The sequence below is a fragment of the Equus caballus genome, chromosome 3 (genome assembly GCF_041296265.1).
Source record: "Equus caballus isolate H_3958 breed thoroughbred chromosome 3, TB-T2T, whole genome shotgun sequence".
Taxonomy (NCBI): domain Eukaryota; kingdom Metazoa; phylum Chordata; class Mammalia; order Perissodactyla; family Equidae; genus Equus; species Equus caballus.
In genome coordinates, this window is record NC_091686.1 from 85,870,461 (window position 1) to 85,890,305 (window position 19,845).

At 40.4% G+C, this 19,845-nt stretch overlaps 1 protein-coding gene across 25 annotated transcripts in view; it reads right to left on the reverse strand.

Moving 5' to 3' along the window:
• The window catches only part of DCUN1D4 (defective in cullin neddylation 1 domain containing 4), a 78,845-nt gene that overhangs the window by 24,295 nt on the left and 34,705 nt on the right, over positions 1-19,845 (reverse strand). For 17 of the 25 annotated variants that reach the window (XR_011437588.1, XR_011437589.1, XM_005608781.4 and 14 more), the window contains 3 exons: positions 14,281-14,395; positions 10,571-10,662; positions 3,487-3,557 (listed from right to left, as the gene is read on the reverse strand). Coding sequence is in view for 23 of the 25 variants with exons in the window: in XM_005608781.4 (XP_005608838.1) it covers positions 3,487-3,557; positions 10,571-10,662; positions 14,281-14,395 (278 nt within the window). In the remaining 2 variants the exon portion in view is untranslated. The remainder of the gene's footprint in view (positions 1-3,486; positions 3,558-10,570; positions 10,663-14,280; positions 14,396-19,845) is intronic. The other 8 variants (XM_070263858.1, XM_070263864.1, XM_070263857.1 and 5 more) reach the window with 1 other exon arrangement.

A 19,845-nucleotide genomic window follows, 5' to 3' on the forward strand; every position in this document is an offset into this window, starting at 1 on the left:
AAATAGTACCGTGCCTGGACTGAGCACAGGACGAGGGGTGCGGCCCAATCACTTCTCGGTGGGCACCACGCCTGCTTTAGGGAATCTTCTGACATTCTGCAGGTGTCAGGAGCTGCCACAACTCTAGTTTATGGCACTGCTTACACTCGTTTAATTGGCTGCTTTAGAGAAAAGACGGCCCAGGGATTCTGATGGTGAGTTTAATAAATACCTGGAGGTGTAAAGACAAAATTACATTTCAAAAGTGCATCCACCGTCAAGCTATCCAGGGCTTTTCACAGGGACAGAGCTGAGGCCATCTGTGATTGGGGAAGAGGAGGAAGCCTTCCCATCTCATCTACCTCCAAGACCCAAGATAAGATGAGAAGTAACTAAAAAAGAAAGTATGTCAGTCCTAGAGAGGTAAAGAAGAGGGACAGGGCCTTCTTAGGAGCATCCTGCCACTCTGCAGGGCTGGCGATCTCTGCACAGTCATTCACACATAAGGGACACCCAAGCCCTAAAGTGGGGATCGCGTATACACTGATGATAGGCTATCTCCATTTGTTCTAACAAAAAAAGGCAATGGGAAGAAAATAGATGCTTCTGTAATAAGTTGGCCAGGGATTAGCCTGCTCCACATTTGGCAGTTAATTTGGTTTCTTTACACGGGACCTAAGGCTTCATTCCAACTAGAACTGTCCCAAACCATCAGACTCATCGTCCATGTGCCCAACTGGGTCAGATGGGGTGGTGATGAGGAGTCAGGATTATCTAACATGAAATAACGAGGTAGGTAGTCAGTTAGAAATCCCTTTAGAGGATTTAATTAGCCTCCAAGAGCCAACATGTACATTAAGAGCCCCAGAACAATGGTATTTAGGAGGTTCAGAAGGTCTGTCCTCTTATTTGTTTGCCAAAAAGCTAGTTTGTGCACCGAAAACCTCCAGCTCTGTCTAATTTATAACCACAAGATGAAAAGCTCCCTCTTAATGCCTGACTTTATGGTTTTCCATTTTGGAAAAAAATATCAGTGAGAACCCACTAAATCTCTAGGATCTTTCATCAAATATTAATTAAATCAGTACATATCAACTTTTTAAAAGTTACTAGGTTTTTTAGATTTTAAAAATCTAGATTATTAGGTAGATTACTAGGACTGATTGGTAAACCAATGTTTCCACATATTATGTGCATTGTCACAAAATACAATTGTTAAATAAGTTAAAAAATGGGAACTTAAAAGAGACCAATGGGCTATTCAGAAGAATCTCCCAAAAAGAAGAGGTTACATGTTCTTCAAACTATTCACACGTTAGTGGATTTTCTCCTCATCCTTCAGCTTTTCTTGGGATTCTGACTCCTGTATCTCAATTTACCTGGGTGAACTAACCCACATTTTTTAATTCAAGCTTGGTATATTCTCAAACTATATCTATACTCAGTCCTCATTAGAAAGATTTAAAATTCCACATAACCATTTAAGTTAAAAAAAAATGGTTAGGGCACAGGAACACACATACAAATATGCATGAAATATGGCTAAACAGACAAAGCAGATATTCACAATGGGTATTTCCTTACACAAAATGGACCTTTCATTAAGATAGCTACTTAAATAAAGAATTTGCTATTACTTTAGTAAATGAAAGCAGACTTGAATTTTACAAGCCTGCTTAAATTTCATAAGCTATAAATATCGGGCAAGGTGTGAGTTTTAAATACTTCAAAGTGCTTACTCATCAACGCAGACAGGGCTTTAAAACACTATTTTACCACTTGTTTTTCTAATGCTGTTTTTCAAATGTCTCTGAAATTGGGATGAATCCACAATCATGACATATCAGAGTTTATTATAGCAAGATTTTTTCCTTTTTAGTGATGATATAGAATAATACAACTTCTACTGGTGGTGTCTCAGAATTGAAGTACAGTAATAAATATTTTGGAGTAATATTCTGACTTTGGTCTTTTAGTCTTCAACAGAGTTCAACATTTCAAGACTATTTCTATTCCTACAGAAACAGAGAACTAAAGGAGAGGAATACCATCTCCCTTTCACTGAGTACTGGTATTTGGGGGTGAGGAACTTGGAAGGGCTGTGCCTCCCTTTTTTTTCAGATAGAATCAACATCAGCATTCCCTCCCCTGACAGACCTTTGTGCCTCCGAGTACAATGCTCACCTAATCCTCGCACACCTGCTGCCTGATGTTTGCTGCCCAGTCTCCTCACTGCGGGGCCCTGCTGCCCACTCCTCTGATCATGTGCTCATCACTGTACTCTAGGGGGAAACTCTGCATCCCCTCTCAGGCTCAACTCACTCTGGCCTCTTATGATACTGTTCAGAAGGCACTCCGCCAAGGTGGCTCAGCTCCCAGCAGAAAACTCCCTTCTAAAAGTCAGTGAAATGGTCTTTTCTATGTCTACGACTAGTCCACAGACTAGACCAGGCAAAATTTAACTGACCCATTGTCCCCAAGTTGAATAATTTATCAAGATACCTGAACTACATCACATTAAAATAAAAATATACAAGGAAAAAACCCATGTAACAATGAGTTAAAGAGATTCCAAAGGCTCTCTAGAAAATTTGAAGTATTATTGGGGGTCAGCGGGGGGCACCAGGGGTGGAGGCATAGAAATTCTAAGGGTAAAAAAGTGTGAACTTTCAACTCCTAGTTTTCTTTAGGAGCATGACATACATGCATGGGCACCAGAAATCCTGCAAACAGTCTGAATGAAGGGGATGATCTCTTGAGATCTCTTCCAGATCATAAATTCACTTAGCATCTAAGACATTTTCATTAAACTGGAGGCTAATGTAATGTTAAACTGCACAGTTAATGAGCCAGAACACTTGTATGAGCAAAATTTTTCATTTTAATGTAAGAGAGAAGATATGGAAACAGGAAAAAATATTCAACAATAACATGATGATAAGAATTAGAGAAAAATATTAAGCATACAATATAACTTCTAATTAAATTTTTTAAAGGAAATACTTAAGGCCTTTACATTAAAAAGCTATCACTTTCTGAGCTAAATTTAATAGGAAGTACAAGACCTGTGAAAAATTCTTGAAAATTATAACCTACCCAAAATCCTCATGAATAATTAATTATTCCAAGTCCTGGAGAAACTACATTAGTCTGGAACAACTACGGAGGGGGACTAAGGTACACAATGCACAGTGATTTGGTCCCCTAGTTGATCTGCCATACACATGCCCGCACCACTTTCTAAACATCTAGTTTAATTACTTTTTGTTACTGTACCTTTTAGATACAAGAAATGTAATGAGAGAAAAAAAATAACTGACTGTAGTTACACCATAGCAATTACAACAAAAAATTTTGCTAACAAATAAAATTAGAATTGGAAATAATTTTTTATATTGCCTCATAAAAACTAACATGCCATTCCTTATCATTGCTTTATTTGTTAAGGGACACAAGATTTAAGAAAAATAATCAAGTGATTGACCCAACTTAGTAAGTTAGACTTACATTTTCTGGTTCAACACCAATGTCTTCACAAAATTTCTCCATGCCTTCAGGACCTACAACATCATCAGTACCTGTGGTGAAATGCAATTTTATATAAGTTAAATCTAACCATGTACACTACTACCACTGTAATAGTATTATACTGTCAAAATATTCATTATTAAAGTAAACTAAAATCAAGTAACATTTAAAAGCCATAACTCCTTTCCAAAGAAAGAAATCATCAAAGTATAAAGCGAAAAGTATTCTGGAATTTCAGTTATGTCTTTAAAGTATTCTGGCCTGCACAATCATTTAAGTTAATTTATCACCATGTCCTTCAACCGATGGACATATGTACAGATATCGTGTGTCGAAAGACAAGGCTAACATGAGTTCAATTCCTGCTCTTTAAAGTGGCTTAAACCTCTATTCTTATTTTGGTAGTAATTTCAATACATACAATAATTTTTGGAGACACAAAAGAACTACATAATATTCTTTATAAAATTAATTGGGAAATAACATAATTGTTTCTTCTACACAGAAAAAAACCAAGTAGTCGTTTTGTTCTGGATAAGGCAATAGAGCCTCCTCCTTCCCAGTCTAGCTTTAGTCGTTTTTCCTTAAAGAACTGTCCACATGTCCCACCTCTACTTCATCTCCCATTCATTCTTCAACCTCTGCAATTTGGTTTCTGCTCCTCTCTCTCCAGTGACCCTCTTCTTCCCAAGGTCACCAATAACCCCCCAATCACCAAATCTAACAGACGCAGTCAACCGTTACTTTATCTGACCTTTCTGTGATATCTGAAAGTCTGGAGCAGTTCTTTCTTCACACAACCGTCTCCCCCCACAGCTTCTGGAAGCGCCCCTCTCATCTGGTTTTCCTCCTGGCTCTCTTTTGGCTTCTTTACGGGCTCCTCTGCTTCTCTCAACTTGTTACATTTGATGTGAAGAGCTCCGTGCTCAAACCTCTTCTAGTCCATTCTATCCAGTCTCCCTAGGAAATGTCAGCCATGCTCAAGGCTTCAGGTACTACCCAGATCTCTCTCCAGCCCAGGCTTTGCCCTTACTTTGAACTGTCTACCACATCACCGTCCAGCTACCCCACCTCCTGTTTAACTGCCACAACTAAACTTACATTCTGCCTCAAATCTCTTCCTCCTGCCTTTCAGATTTTCAGCCACCACCTCAGTGAGCCAATCATCTCTCCCTTATCCTCACAGGAGGGCAAGCCTGCTTACCCTCCTGTATTCTCTCTCAACTGGTGGCGCCATTGAAAACAGAAGCCTGGGAGTCTCCTGGATTCCTCCCTTCTCCTACACTCTCCACATCCAATCAACTATCACATGTTCTGCCAATTTTACCTTCCAAATATTTCTTCACTGCACCTGTTCTGCACTAACCTGTCCAGGCTTTCTTCTCACTGACATTACCCCAGGAGTCTCCTCAGGATCTCCCCAATTCCAGAGCCTCGTCCCCTGCTGACCCCTGCACATGGTTATCTAAAGGGTCCATCTCATACATAAACCCCATGCTGGCTTAAAATCCTTCAATGGCTCCCAACTACCTGAAGTCCCATGTCTCTGGCGTATTAAATAAGGTTCCCTATGATCTAGGGCCTCCCTTCCTCTTCAGCCTCAACACTTTCCACCTTCAAATCAAGTTTCTTGGAAATAAATGAATCAATAAATATTGCTGAATGAATAAAAATTAAGATCCAGAAACTCTTACCTGTGGCTCGCTCTGCACACACATCCTGACGCACACCCAACACCACACTGCTCTTTGCGGCTGCAGCCATCTTCCCCTCCCCTCCCCACCCTACCTGGCTAACTTACTCAGTCTTTAAGACCAACCCAGGCTGGCAGTCCTACGAATCGCCCATTCCCAGCAGAGGCCGGGTCAGGCAGTCCTGTGCGACCCCATGCACTGCTAAGAACACTTTTCCACATTTAGCACATGTGCCTTATGTCCCAGCTCATCTGTCTTTCTCTCTAAGTTCCTTGAGAGTAAGAGCTATTTTATTCTTTTTATAACCTCAGCATACCACCCGGCATGGAACAGTTGCTCAATAAAGTTTACTGAATGAATACCGGAACACAGGAATCACTCTACAATCTTCTCACAGCCTCTAGAACTAGCAAGTTTCCAAGTCCAGCAGAATCTACTATCTTAACATGTCTCAGTTTCATTCAGATAGCATTTTCCGGACATGTCCTGGAACTATGCACTGTAGAAGCTGCCAAAGATGAATAAATCATGGTCCCTGTCCTCCAGGAAGAGAGACAAAGTGGGAGAGAAATTTCAATACTAAGTAACAACTAGACTACAGTAAAAGTATAAGGTGGTTGTTCTCAACAAAGGACGAACACTTCTCTGCTTCAAATCCTTGGCTCCTCCTAAAGTCCAGACTCAGGCTCTTCCTCATCATCTGGCCAGAGCAAATACTTTTTCTGTGCCCTGTTATTTCCCTTTTAATCATAAATGTGCTATTTTGTTACAAAACGGTTTGTTTCATATATTCAAATCTGTTACCTTTTTCTGAGATTTCCTTTTTTTCTCCTTTTATTTTACATGTTTTTCTATGTATTCTTAAATTTTTTAATCTTGATTATTAGCAAAAAATCAAATAAAAGTTAATTTTTAATTTAGGGTTTTCAGGCTATATTAATACATGAATATGATACAAAAATTTCACTTAAAAGTGAAAGTGAAGAGGCCGGCCCCATAGCTTAGTTGTTAAGTTTGTGCACTCTGCTTCGGTGGCCCAGGGTTTGTGGGTTTGGATCCTGGGCGAGGACCCACACCACTCATCAGCCATGCTGTGGCGGTGACTCACATACAAAATAGAGGAAGACTGGCACAGATGTTAGCTCAGGGCTAATCTTCCTCAAGCAAAAACAGAGGAAGATTGGCAACAGATGTTAGCTCAGGGCCAATCTTCCTCACCAAAAAAAAAGTGAAAGTGAAAGAATGTTTAAAAAGCGAAAGTTTCCCCACTCCACAAAGACAATCATTTACTAAAGAGCTTCTTTAAGAATCTTCCCCTAAGGGGAAGCCATTTTATATAATTCTATATGCAAGGAAAATATACCTATTTACTTAGTGTTTCTAACTTTGTCCAGGCAATTCTCCTTGGCTTTCCAGGTATACAATAATTTAATCATTTCATCTTCAGTGAATGATCATTTTTGCCTCCTCTTTTCCTATATTTATGCCCCTTCTTTCTTTCTCTTATCTACCAACACTGGCTAACAACTTCCCAAACAACAGCGAATAAGAATAAGAGAGTGGGCATCCTTATTTCACTGCTGACTCACACGGGAATGCATTTAGCACTTTATCATGTGATTAGTTACTAGCTTTGGGTCTGAGAGAACACTTACCCACATGGGCACACTCATGTATTTATTACACAAACGACATATTATTATATTCACACGTAAAATGTTCAACTAAACAAAGTCCCAGTAAAATAGAGGCAAAGAGAAAGGCTGCCTTCTCCCTTTCCTATCCTCCCAGACCTTTCTGCTATGTATTTATATGGGCAAAAATACAGTGAAACATAGTGGTAAATTTATTTACACACATAGGCACATGCTGTACCTATAAATTCTACACCTTGCTTTTTTCACTGAATGTGCCTGATAATGTTCCTGTGAGAGTCCCTATACATCTACTTTATCCTTGTTAGCGGTCACATTTTCTGTTACTCCATAGTATGTGAATACGTGTGTGTGTCTCCATGACTCATAGTTCTTTTCATCATTCCATTACTGTAAAGTACTCAGGCTGTGAGATTAAAGAATTATTCTCATATGGAAATATCCATCTATTCCGATTTTGCTAGGAGGTTTGTTTTTAGGAACAGATGCTTTTTTGGTATCTACTGATAAGACTCTTTGGGAGGTGGTTGCACAGAGCTGAAAAAAAGAAGTTGCTTTATAATCTTTTAAAATTCCTCTGTCTTTGGTTTCTATTCTTTTTTTTTTTGGAGGAAGATTAGCCCTGAGCTAACATGGGCCACCAATCCTCCTCTTTCTGCTGAAGAAGACTGGCCTTGAGTTAACATTCGTCCCCATCTTCCTGTATTTTATGTGGGACGCTTGCCACAGCCTGGCTTGCCAAGTGGTGCATGGGTCCACACCCAGGATCTGAACCAGGGAACCCTGGGCCGCTGAAGTTGAACATGCGAACTTAACCTCTGTGCCACTGGGTCAGCCCCATTGGTTTCTATTCTTCTTGATCTAAAAAGCTCCTTTGCTGCAATCTCTTCTTGAGCCCAGCAAGCCACCTGCATTTCCCGTGCCTATGCACAGGCCTGGTGTCTCCCAGCTTGCTCTCCCACTCTCATACCCTCCAACCCGGCTACCACCTCCTCTGTCAATACCCATTACAAAGGCGATGCTTCTCAATTTGTCTGTCTGTTTGTCACACTACAAAATGAGCTCTGGGCAGTGTTTCTGCTGACCGCACCCCTGGGCCTGGCATGTAGCAAGCCCTTAAAGGTTTGCTGAGGTATACTGTGCAATGGTAATGTTAAGTTATCCACGCTTTTTTCTTTTTTCCACATTTTATGCAATGCCATTATTGTATTACTTGTACACACTTGCCTCTGTGTGTTTTAAAAGAGCAAGTTTTCAACAGTACTATTTGCAATGGCATGACTCTACCAAAAATAATATTTTATTCTAAAAATATTAAAATACAGTTAGTCAATCAACATTATTTACAAGCTACCCATAATCCAGCTACCTAAAACAACTTTTCCTTTTTTCTTCTTTCCCACATCCACATTTAGATCTAGTTGTAATCACATTATTCATTGGGCTTATGGTTGTATTTACACTAAATTTATCGATTGACCTGTAGAATTAAACATGGAAGAACTAAAGGTCCACCCTTAGGGAACAACTGCACCCCCAGAGGCCCCTCCGGCCCCTCCACTCCACTCTGCATTAAAGTGCGGGGAGTCGGCAAAGCCAGCTGGCTCTCTCCTAGGGAAAAGGAACACACCACGGGGGGTAACGCCTTCCTCCTTCCAGCATCTCGGGGGGGCCTGTGGCCTCACAGCCTGCTCCCAAACTCATCCTACAGCACAACCTGTCAGTCAGCCTGGCTCTGCTCACTAGCTTTTCTTGAATAATACTGACCTATAGCTTTTATTCATGCAGGTGGGATATTAAGTGAAAGCAGGTGCCAGTTGGGGCTTTTAATTATTCCCATTTCAAGCCATTTTCCCTACTGATAAGATATAGGAAAAGAGGCCAAAAAAAACAGAGAGGGGTGTAAAAATAGGGATAGCCACTCCCACAGAAGCTTCTTGCCTGGCTGAAACCAAGGAACTACCCAGCAGGGATCTCAAGGAACCCAAAGAATGTGGCTTAATCTTTATCCCAAATGCCACCTTTCTGCAGCCAGAGAAAAGCAAACAAGAAGGAAAATTATAGCCCGCTCTCTCTTCAAAGAAAAGAGAAGTGTGGCTTATACTATGGAAAAATTTCTATTTGCTTGTAAAGGAAGACACACAAAAAAATCAAAATAGCTGTGCTACGATGGTGGGATTAAGTGTACTTTTTCTGTTTAAAACTTCCTTTTTATAATATACTTTCATAAAAATAAATGTGACCCAACATAGGCAAGCAAAAAAATCTTCATAATCAAAGTGATACCATTACGAGAAGACTCTTCATTCATTCATCATCTTGTAATGAAAACCTAGAAGGTGCCACCACTTTACTAATAAAAAACGTCTCCAAGAGACTCATGTTCTCATGATCTACACATGAAAACAGATAATTCTAATATTATGTAAGTGTCTATATTAGGGTTCATGCCCTGCAAACAAATCCAGCTCAAACTAGTTCAAGCAGCAAAGGAGAATTCACTAGAAAGATATTGGGGTAGCTCACAAAGTACACAGAACTAGTGGAATCAGGAGCGCCTCCTTTCAAGTGCGCACTAGGAAAGAAGGACACTCTTCTCCTGGCTTCAATGTGAAAATCCCAGGAAACTTCATCTGACTGGCCCTGCCTGGGTTACCTGCCAGCCCCCTGGAACAACCTCTGTGGCCAAAAGAGCAAGGCTCTGATCAGAAAAAAGGTATTGGTAGAGAGAAAAACAGCAAGATCAGGCCACAGGATGAATCGTCACTTTATAAAAGGGTATTAAAACTACTTATGAAAAATGTCCTGTGCAAGTACAAAGAAGGCTATTCAGGGGCCTTAAAAGATGGATAGCAGCTTGTCAGATGGAAAAATGGAGAAAAACACGCCAGGCAAGGGGACGGCACCAAGATGGTTGTCTTTTACCCTGTGGTGGCAGGGGTTTTTAAGCGGGGGCCGAGGGTAGAGTGGATTGCTAGGAAATGACATGTATGATCTATTGTTTATTTTTTTTTAAATTTGACAACAGGAGGCACATGGAACCTGGTTGGGAACAGAGACTGACGACAGGAAAACTCGTGTGAAGGTTGCTGGAATAATCAAGCTGATAGGTTATGAGAGGGCCGGAAATGAAGATGGAGGAGAGGAAAGGTCAAGAGCCTTCCCCTCAAACTGGTCTGAAGAATTTTCTTTTTCTCTTTTTACACCATACACAGCCACAGTAACAAAAACCCCTAGGTTTCAATATTACATTACCTAACCAATTATAATAAGTTGCAAAAATGGGACTGAATTTAAGACATTTAAGACAAAACAAACATTTTCTGCCAAAAAAATCTTGCAGAATAGAGACACTTAATAGAAGAAATTCCGCTGCACTACATAAAGGTTCAAAGCAGCAAAGCTTATTTTAACTTTCATGCGTAAACCAAATAATCACCCATTACCAGCATTCAAAATAGGTTTCCTAGCAATCTGAAGTATTCCTCCCAAGTGCATTTCATCTTTTCAGCTCCCTTCCAGTGTTCTGAATTCTTTGGCTTAGCTGCTGGCTATAAATAGGACATTGGTGATTTGTTTCAACTATGCTCCCTTCCTCAAACAGGGAGACACATACACACCAAATTCAAAAAGGACACATTTTTAATTCTTTAATCTCCTCTACGGTACCCCTCATTTTCATGAGGACCAGTCTTAGATGATCTGATTACCTACCTGCATATTCATAGAACCACTCTAAGCACCTCTTACTTGAAAACGCTTCTTCTTCAGTCTTTATTCTAGTTGAATCATATTTTCTATACATGCTAGAAATTGAGAAAGCAGTTTCAAGTTATTTAAAGTAAACATACGGAGTTCTTTTTAAGTAGCAGATAGTTTTTATTATTTTACTCAAACCAGACATCTATTCAATCAGTATTTCAAGTATACTTTAAACATTTTACTTCCTGCACTCAGAACCTTCAGCTTTTATAACTACAGTTTTAAACACAGTCACATCCAAGATAGAATTAAATGATAAGCATTTAATACAGGTTTTTCTCTGATCAACAAATAATCAGTAAGAACTGAATAGGATGGGTATTTGATATTCTCCCTTCTACCTCACCAGCCAGAGCTAACTACAAACTGGTAGTGAGATACAGCAAGAAACGTCTAAAGTGTTTTCTTCAATCGCTGACCCCAGAACTCACTCATGTCTCCACATTAAGTTCTCCTGACCTCTGTGTCTTACAAGCCAGGCTGGGCACAGAGCACAGTCTAAGGAAGAACCTGTCAATATCAGACACCTCAAGGGAACATTAAGCAAATAAAAAGAAACATCAAATTATGTTCAAGCCTCCAGGAAAAAAAACCTCAGGAGAGAAAAGCACAGAGAAACCCAGGCTTCTGCCATTCTTGTATAATCTCCAAGTATTGTGGAAATAGCCAGCATAAACTGGAGAACTGAACCAGAAAATACACATCCTCCTCCTGCAACACTGCAACCTCCTGCAGGAATTCCTTATTTCATGTTGACCTGGGGCTCAGAATCAAGACATTCCTTACACAGGGAGGGGAGGAGGCACTACTTTTTTTTTTTCTCTCCTCAAATCCCCCCAGGACACAGTTGTATATTTCAGTTGTGGGTCCTTCTAGTTGTGGTATGTGGGACACCACCTCAGCCTGGCCTGACGAGTGGTGCCATGTCCGCACCCAGGATCCAAACCAGCAAAACCCTGGGCCGCCAAAGTGCAGCATGTGAACTTAACCACTGGGCCACAGGGCCAGCTCCGGCACTACCTTTAAAATAGTGATTTCACTAGAAAAAATGCGTATATACTTTTTTTATCCATTCTTTATGTAAAAATTGCCTAAATAGTTATAAACACTTATGAATATAGTTTTTCTTTTTTTCAAGAACAGACTTTTTTTTCCTTTTTTTTTTTTTTTAAGGACGATCAGCCCTGAGCTAACATCTGCTGCCAATCCTCCTCTTTTTACTGAGGAAGACTGCCCCTGAGCTAACATCCGTGCCCATCTTCCTCTACTTTATATGTGGGACACCTGCCACAGCACAGCTTGACAAATGGTGCGCAGGTCCACACCTGGGTTCTGAACCAGCGAACCCCTGGCTGCTGAAGCAGAACATGTGAACTTAACTCCTGTGTCCCGGGGCTGGCCCTTTATTTTCCTTTTTAAGGCATGCTTTTTGGTGAGGAAGATTGGCCCTGAGCTAACATCTGTTGCCAATCCTCCTCTTTTTTTTTTCCTCCCCAAAGCCCTAGTACATAGTCGTATATCCTAGTTGTAAGTCATTCTAGTTCTTCTATGTGGGATGCCATCACAGCACGGCTTGATGAGTGGTCTGTAGGCCCACGCCCAGGATCCTAACCCATGAACCCCCAGCCCAGGAAGCGGAGCATGCGAACTTAACCACTCAGCCACAGGGCCAGCCCCCATGAATAGATTTTTATTTGCATTGTACATAATGTAAAAATCATATATAATTCTTTTTTGATGAGCATTTATTCATGCCTAGACATTCACCAGACTATCTGTATATACCTCTGATTAGAAACTGTGGGTTTTAATACCAAAAAAGAATAGAGTTACAGGGTGTTAAGATACTGAAACTGCAAACCACCACTTCTGTATTTCTTCTATAAAAGGTATTCATACTTCCTGGAAATAGAGGCAGATACTGGCTAAGGGTTCGAACAGATATGCTCCAGTCCTGGGCTTGGATATGCCTATCTCAGCTCAAAGTCTGTAATGGTCAATAACCTGAAGGCCTATATAAGACACTGTAATATTTGAATTACTAAAAACACTCTACATAAAAAAGGACAATGGAATACTATTCAGCAAATAAAAGAAACAAAATACTGATACATGTTATTACATGGATGAGCCTCAAAAACATTATGCTAAGTGAAAGAAGCAAGATACAAAAAGACCATTTATATGAAATATCCAGAAAAGGCAAATCTGTAGAGACAGAAAGTAGATTCAAGGTTGCCTAGGACTGGGGTGGGAAGAAGACGTGACTGTGAATGGGCATCAGGATCTAATCAGTGATGGAAATTTCCTAAAACTGATGTGTAGTGGTAGTTGCACAACTCTAATAACTTAGTAAGAAATCACTGAATTGTACACTTAAAATGGATGAACGTTACAGTAGGTAAATACAGCTGTTTAAAACAAAAAAGACCAAGAATGAAACTCAGATAATGCTAGAGATCCCTTTGCCTCTGGTGACATTGAAATGCTATCACTAAGGTACCTCACAGCCTTTTGCAACTCAACGACCAGTTTTTAAACTGGCTTTATTGTACTAAATTGTATTAGAGTATGGTGGGAAAATCAGTGTTATATATAGTCACAAAATGGTATGTGATTATTAGAATTTAACAATTCCCTGATAATACCACCAAAGAAGTATCAAATAACATGGCTTCCCAAAGCTGAAAACCATCAGTCTAAACATCATCTTCAGTGATTATCTTCTAAATCACTGCTATCTTCTTTTAGATGATATCTTCTACTCATCTGGGATATGAATAGTGATATTATTTTCACATTTTCAGAGTCCACCTCTAACCCTCCAACTGACTTGTAGTATATGAAGTATGACAGCAAGAAAGAAACAGAACAATCTCATCTAATCGCCCGGATTTATAGACGTGGAACTCAGGCCTATCAGTGAAGTGACCTGCAGAGCTACAATGGAGGAAGAAGGACAAAGGTAGAAAAAATTAAAACTATGATGCTTGTTGTTCATTGTTTAAAAAAAAGAACAAGAAGGAAAAATGACTTACTAAAATCAGAGGGAAACAATAAAGATGCCCGAAATAAACAAGTCTAAAAGAGCTCTGGAGTTACATTTAACAGTTCACTTGTGTAAAAGAAAGTGGTTTAAATAGTCTTCTTGTTTTTCACAGTTTCTAACAAATTCTCACTCTTCTGAGAATAAACCTCAGCTCAGCTAGTACTCCAGGCAGCCTCCGAGTGTTCAGTACAGGCAGCCCTCTCTGACCGCCCAGCCCAAGGCCCTTGCAAAGACAAGGACGGGACTACTGTGATGTATTTAGTGAGTGAGACCCTTTTAGGGAACAGATACATACCAATCCTGTGGTCCCCAACAGGCACAGATGGCAAGCCCTTAAAAGGAAAGAAAGAAACTCTACACCAGTTTTGGTGGACCAATGGACTAAGATAAAACTTTAATTTCTAAGAACTCAAATTACCTAATTTGTTTTTGTTTTATAAACCCACATGTAAAGTATCACTAAATAACTACACTTTGAAAGTTTTCCTGGCAGAACCCAAAGCAATTTTCCAGTTGCCATCTGCACACTTAGAAGACCCACACTGGATTAGGTAGAAATGTGCCTGTTCGACACGTGTGTCATCCATTTTGATCTCCTGTCTCTGCAACATACCTATCGTGTCTACTTTTCTTGGCAGATAAATCATCTCCAGAGGCAGGTCTTCTCTTTTTCCTTGGCGGCATCACTTTGCTAAAGCAGTCCGAAGAACTGCAAGACCGCAGACTTCCTACAAAACACAGAGGCAAGAGCGCCACGTTAAGGAATGCCACGTCATGACACGTCCGAAGAATATCACCAGCAAATTAAAACTTCCCTGCTTTGCACTGTAAAGGGTTTAGATGCTACTGCAAATGCTATAAGTGAAAAAATAGCTTTTACCTCCTCTTTTGAGAAAATGTTATAGTCAAGAAATAAACTTCTCAATGACACAAATAAGTTAACACTTTCCCCCTAAAACCACACCAGAAATGGAAGTTATCACCACTTCAATTTACTCCCCCCAAATACTAATATAAACCCCCGAGCTTTCAGCTCCTTTTACACGGCCGTGTTCCCTCAGAAGGAACTGCACCGCCACCTCATTTATGTCCTTCATTAGGCAAGGCCAGCTCAACCGGTAACCTTCCATCTAAAATAACACAAGCACATCAGTCCCAATACTCTTAAGCTTCAAGGGATATCTGATTTTAAAAAACCAGGATTGGGACTTTTGGGGCAGAAGCCTAACATAATCTCGAGCAAAATTTCCTAATAATTTTTAGTTTGTTTCTGCCACTTTCAGTCACAGTTTTCAGAAGTAAACTTTCATTTGGTAAAAGATAGTAAAATGTAATAACAACAGACAACAACGTGGAACACTTACTGAGACCTTACTGTGAGCCAGGCCCTGTTCTCAACACTTACCAGTATTGAGTCAACCTCACAACAAGCTTATGAACAGAGAACCATCATTACTGCCAATGCAAATGAGAAAACAGAGGCAGAGTTGGGCTTTAAATCCAGACGGTCTTGCTTCAGACCGTCTTAAACTATTATAAATTACAAAACAATTATAATATAATTAAAATACCCCATCTTGGCACAAGTGCTATCATATATATTATGTCGCTTGGTTCCCACAATAACCCTGAATGACAGGCAGGGCAGAGATAATTATCTCTAGTTGACAGATGGGAAAAGCTAAGGCTCAGGCATTCGAGTTTCTTTCCAAGATCTCAGAAGTGTTAAGCGGTGCATTCTGGACTCCACGTCTCTTCTTCCACTGGTCCTTTGGTAGGCCCTGGGCTCTCAATGAGTCACCACGACAGGAGCAAGCACAGGGGTGCTGGGGTTCCAGTGATCTGCATCCACTGAGTTCCAGCTCCTCACCTAACCACATGGCTTGGTCAATCACTGACCTATTCTGGTTCATCATTTGAAGAATGAGAACTGTGATATCTACCTCTCAGGATTTTTATGAGGAAAAAACATCCACTGAGTAAGTTTTTAGGTGCCAAGCATTGTGTGTAGGTAGATGATAGGGATATACACTTTCCGAGGGCCCTAACAGAGGTTTGCAGGCAGTGCTCAGGCTGGACCTCGCAAGTGAATCCTTACAACAACCCTTGGATGTAGGTATTGTCAGCAGCTCCATTTTTACAAATGAAGAAACTGAAGCAGAGAGATTAAGTAACAGCTGGAAAGCATAAGTGAAATCGATGATCGAATCCAAGCAGCCCAGCAACAAAGCCCAAGCTCTCAGCGACTATTTCCTGCTGCCTCTACTAGGTCATCAAAGCAGAGACTGAGAAGCAGAGAAGTAAGGACAGAGCCCTGGGGAGTGTGGATATTTAAGGGACTGGGAAAAGAAGGTAAAAACCTGGGTTGCGAGAAAAATCTAAGAGACTGTAATGTTCTAGAAGCCAGAGGTGGAGAGTGTGCACACAGAGGACGGCTCAGGAAGGAGCAAAGGCACACGATGGATTGAGCAATGAAGTATGGCAGCAATGGGCTGGTGAGGGTGGAAGCTAGACTGCAACGGGGTGGGAAGGACGTGGGGTGAGGGAGTGAACACATGATCATGGACAACTCTTTCAAGAAACCTGCTCTGAAGGCAGGGAGACAGTTGTCAGTAGCTAATAGTCACAACCCTGGTAAGAGCAATGATCAGGACTGGAACCTAAATCCTGGCTCCCAGTTAGGCTTCCATCATTTTACTAAGTTTCCAGGGTGATACACTTCAGGGCCATACCAGACAAAAGCACCTTTTCTGTTATAAACCAGGACTACAGCCCAAATGAGGCGTCTGCTCGGTGCCAGGTACCGCACACTGCATGAGCCTAAGGATCCTGCCTATTCCTTTAGCACAGAAGCAGACCCCACAGGGCTAACCGGACGACCGTCAGCCACCTTTCCAAGGGGCCCAAACAGGCCCTGTCCTCCCCAGAGTGGAAGGAGAGTTCTTCAGAGACACCACACACACCCATATCTCACTCCCCACAACAGCAGCAAGAACTGGAAGAGAAAGAGCCAGAGAAGGCGCTGCCCAGCACACAGACACCCCATTCATCTTCCATATAAAATGGTGATCCTGTTTACAAACAACACTAAAGCATACAAAAAGTTCCAAAGAGTTGCAGAGTGACCCAAGCTTTTGCAGACGGCCAACATACAAGAAAAAGATTAATTCATGTCCATTAATGCCTTGGGGTGAGGCCTGCAGAATGAAAAAGTACACCCTCCTAGGTAGAAAGCCTGCCACACTGCTCAAAAATAACAATGTCTTAAACCTGGGGCTTGCTTCTCCCTTCTTGGATGTGTATGTGTGAAGAAAAGACATTTTCTTCCAGTACGGCTCATGGTTTGGTTCCAAGCATCTGGTCTGGCAGTAACCTCTCCCTTCCACCAGTTTTTGCAGAACACAGAGGAAAATGCACTTATCTCTGCAGTTTGTGGGATGATGAACACTATTTAAAATAGTGTCCTCACCAATATTCACCAATAAAGGTTAATCTGCCAGCTCTTCCATTATCTGCTTCTTCATAGAAACATATAATGTCTGGCTTTCACTGAATTCTACTTGTTAAAAGTATCACGTTTTTGGTAAACATACTAACATAAGTTAACCAACTTTTCCAACTTTTTATTTTTTTCCTTACTGATGAATGCTTTGTTAAAAAGTTTCACAAACCACTTTTTCTCATGTTTGTGTAAAACATTCATCTTTGGGCCCCAAATCACCCCAAAATTGGCATTTTATTCTTTCATTTATTCAAAACTTCTAACTTCTAGCTAAGAACCATGGCTTTGTGTAGCTCTCTCCATCCAATCACCGGCATAAGCGACGCTATGGGGCCATCTTTCACAAAGAAGCGACATCTGTTCAGCTCCCTGCTGTCCAGTACAGCTTGGGCCTTCACCGGCTCACCGCCCTCTCACTCCCGCCTCACAGGAAGGACGAGTCAAACTCACCCAGTGAGGTTACCAACGACTACACGTCGCAGCTCCACAGATAGAACCCTAGAACCCATGGTGACAGTGAAAAGTTTCGGCCTACGTAACAAGCAACTTTTTAATGCTGAGAACAAGTTTACTTAAGATAATTTGACAATATGAACCAAATCAACAAAATACAGAGAATACACAACTCAAGGCTTGTTTGCCCCAAACCTGCTCCCCCATACCCATCACGGCTCCGGGGACAGACCTGAGCAAGAGAAACAACCAGGGTTTTTAAGTGCACGTGCAAAGGGACACCTTGGTTTGCAGGGCCTGCTGGGTCCACCTGTGCATGTACAGTATCATAGTACACTAATGATAAGATATAGACATTATTGTGAGTCCTACAGTGGACTCTCCATAAGTATTTGTTGAATAAATGTGTTCCTAGCACATGTGTAAACCAAATTTTGCTGAAAAATCAGTACCTTTCCAGAGACTTAAAACATCTATGAATAGATAATACACCATCGAATTTTTCCCCCAGTTCTCAGGAAAACAAGCACCCGACTTTGTTTCCCGGCAGGTAGAAATTTTTTTAAACACAAATATTTGAGAATGTTTGCTTCTTAAAATAACTGTGATAAGTGGTTTTATAATAAAAATACTTAAACCTAAATGAATATGTTTTACAAACTTGTATTTATTCATATTGTTAAATTTAGACTTGACTCAGACCTTGTATCACTTAATCTACTTCAATTAAACACTTTATCTTTAAACTCAAAAAAAATTTAGGGGGTAAATAATATTAACAAGAATGTTACAAAATGTTTATCTCCTTCAAAGAATGAGCTATCTGACATTACAGGTAGATGCAAAAGATTAAGGCTGATGTTTTAAATAATAACTACAGAGCACTTTCAAAGTTATCTTCGCAAATTTAAGGGGTTGTGATTACCATCCCAATTCTACGGATAAGAAACTGACCCATAAAGTTGAGCCCCTAAAAGTTCCTAGATCAAAAAATACTTAACAAATAAAACTGACTCCCTAATGAACTGTAAGAAATCCAGTAATTTATTTGAAATGATCAGAGCTGCAAGTTTGCATTCTTTGCCAATCATCCAAGAAAAAGCAGGGATGAAAAAGATTTTAGGGATCCATCTGAAATCTTGTTAGAAATATTTGGCAAGTACATATGAAAGAAGAAAAGCCTTTTTATAATAATAACAAACAGGGAAGAAGAGGAGGAGAAAAATCTCAACTAGTAATCCTAAACTATAATCTGTGCTCCGTAACATTATCATGATTGACGATCTGGTGTTCGGTCTGTCTACACAGATGGACAGGGAGTCTGAAATCAACCCTCCCAACTCTCCCATCACTACAAGCTCTTCTTTGATGCTGGGGTGTTTAACACGATCCTTAGGAAGGCAATAAAAATTGTCTCTCTATATTTTTTTTTAAGATTTTATTTTTTCCTTTTTCTCCCCAAAGCCCCCCAGTACATAGTTGTATATTCTTAGTTGTGGGTCCTTCTAGTTGTGGTATGTGGGACGATGCCTCACCGTGGTTTGATGAGCGGTGCCCTGTCCGCGCCCAGGATTCGAACCAACGAAACACTGGGCCGCCTGCAGCGGAGCACGGGAACTTAACCACTGGGCCACGGGGCCAGCCCCCAAAATTGTCTATATATTTTTTACGCAAGGGTTAAGATTTGAGTTCAGGTTCATTTCTTCTTGGTTCAGTGTTTAAAGAGAACAAATGAAATATTCTACTAACTGACCGACCGCACTTTCAAATAAATTGGGTAGTCAATGGATATAGCCATTCTTCCCATATTAAACAACGAGAAATACTGCCAACATTTTTCAACAAGTTTATTCTAATATTTGGCCTCAGAAAATCAATTTTAAAGAGCAACTGGAGTTCACCTGGATCAGACCAAAGGTCCTTTGACGTCTATCCAGCTTGTTTTCATAATAATTTAACTAAGCATGTTATTCTTAATAAATAGTATCTAAGTAGGCGCTCCACTGCCTCTTTTTTTTGGTAAATCTTTTCACTTGTGGGCCTCAAGTTAGAAAAATCCTGTTCAGGGTTCATTTTCTGTAAGACATTAAATTGTGTGCCCAATTTCTAGTCACCCCCAAACAAGAGGTTTATAAAATTAGAGAAATTTTCTGACTTTTCCAAACTTAGTATAAATGCATGTTCCAATACAAAAATCTCACTAATTTTTCATTTTATTGAGTT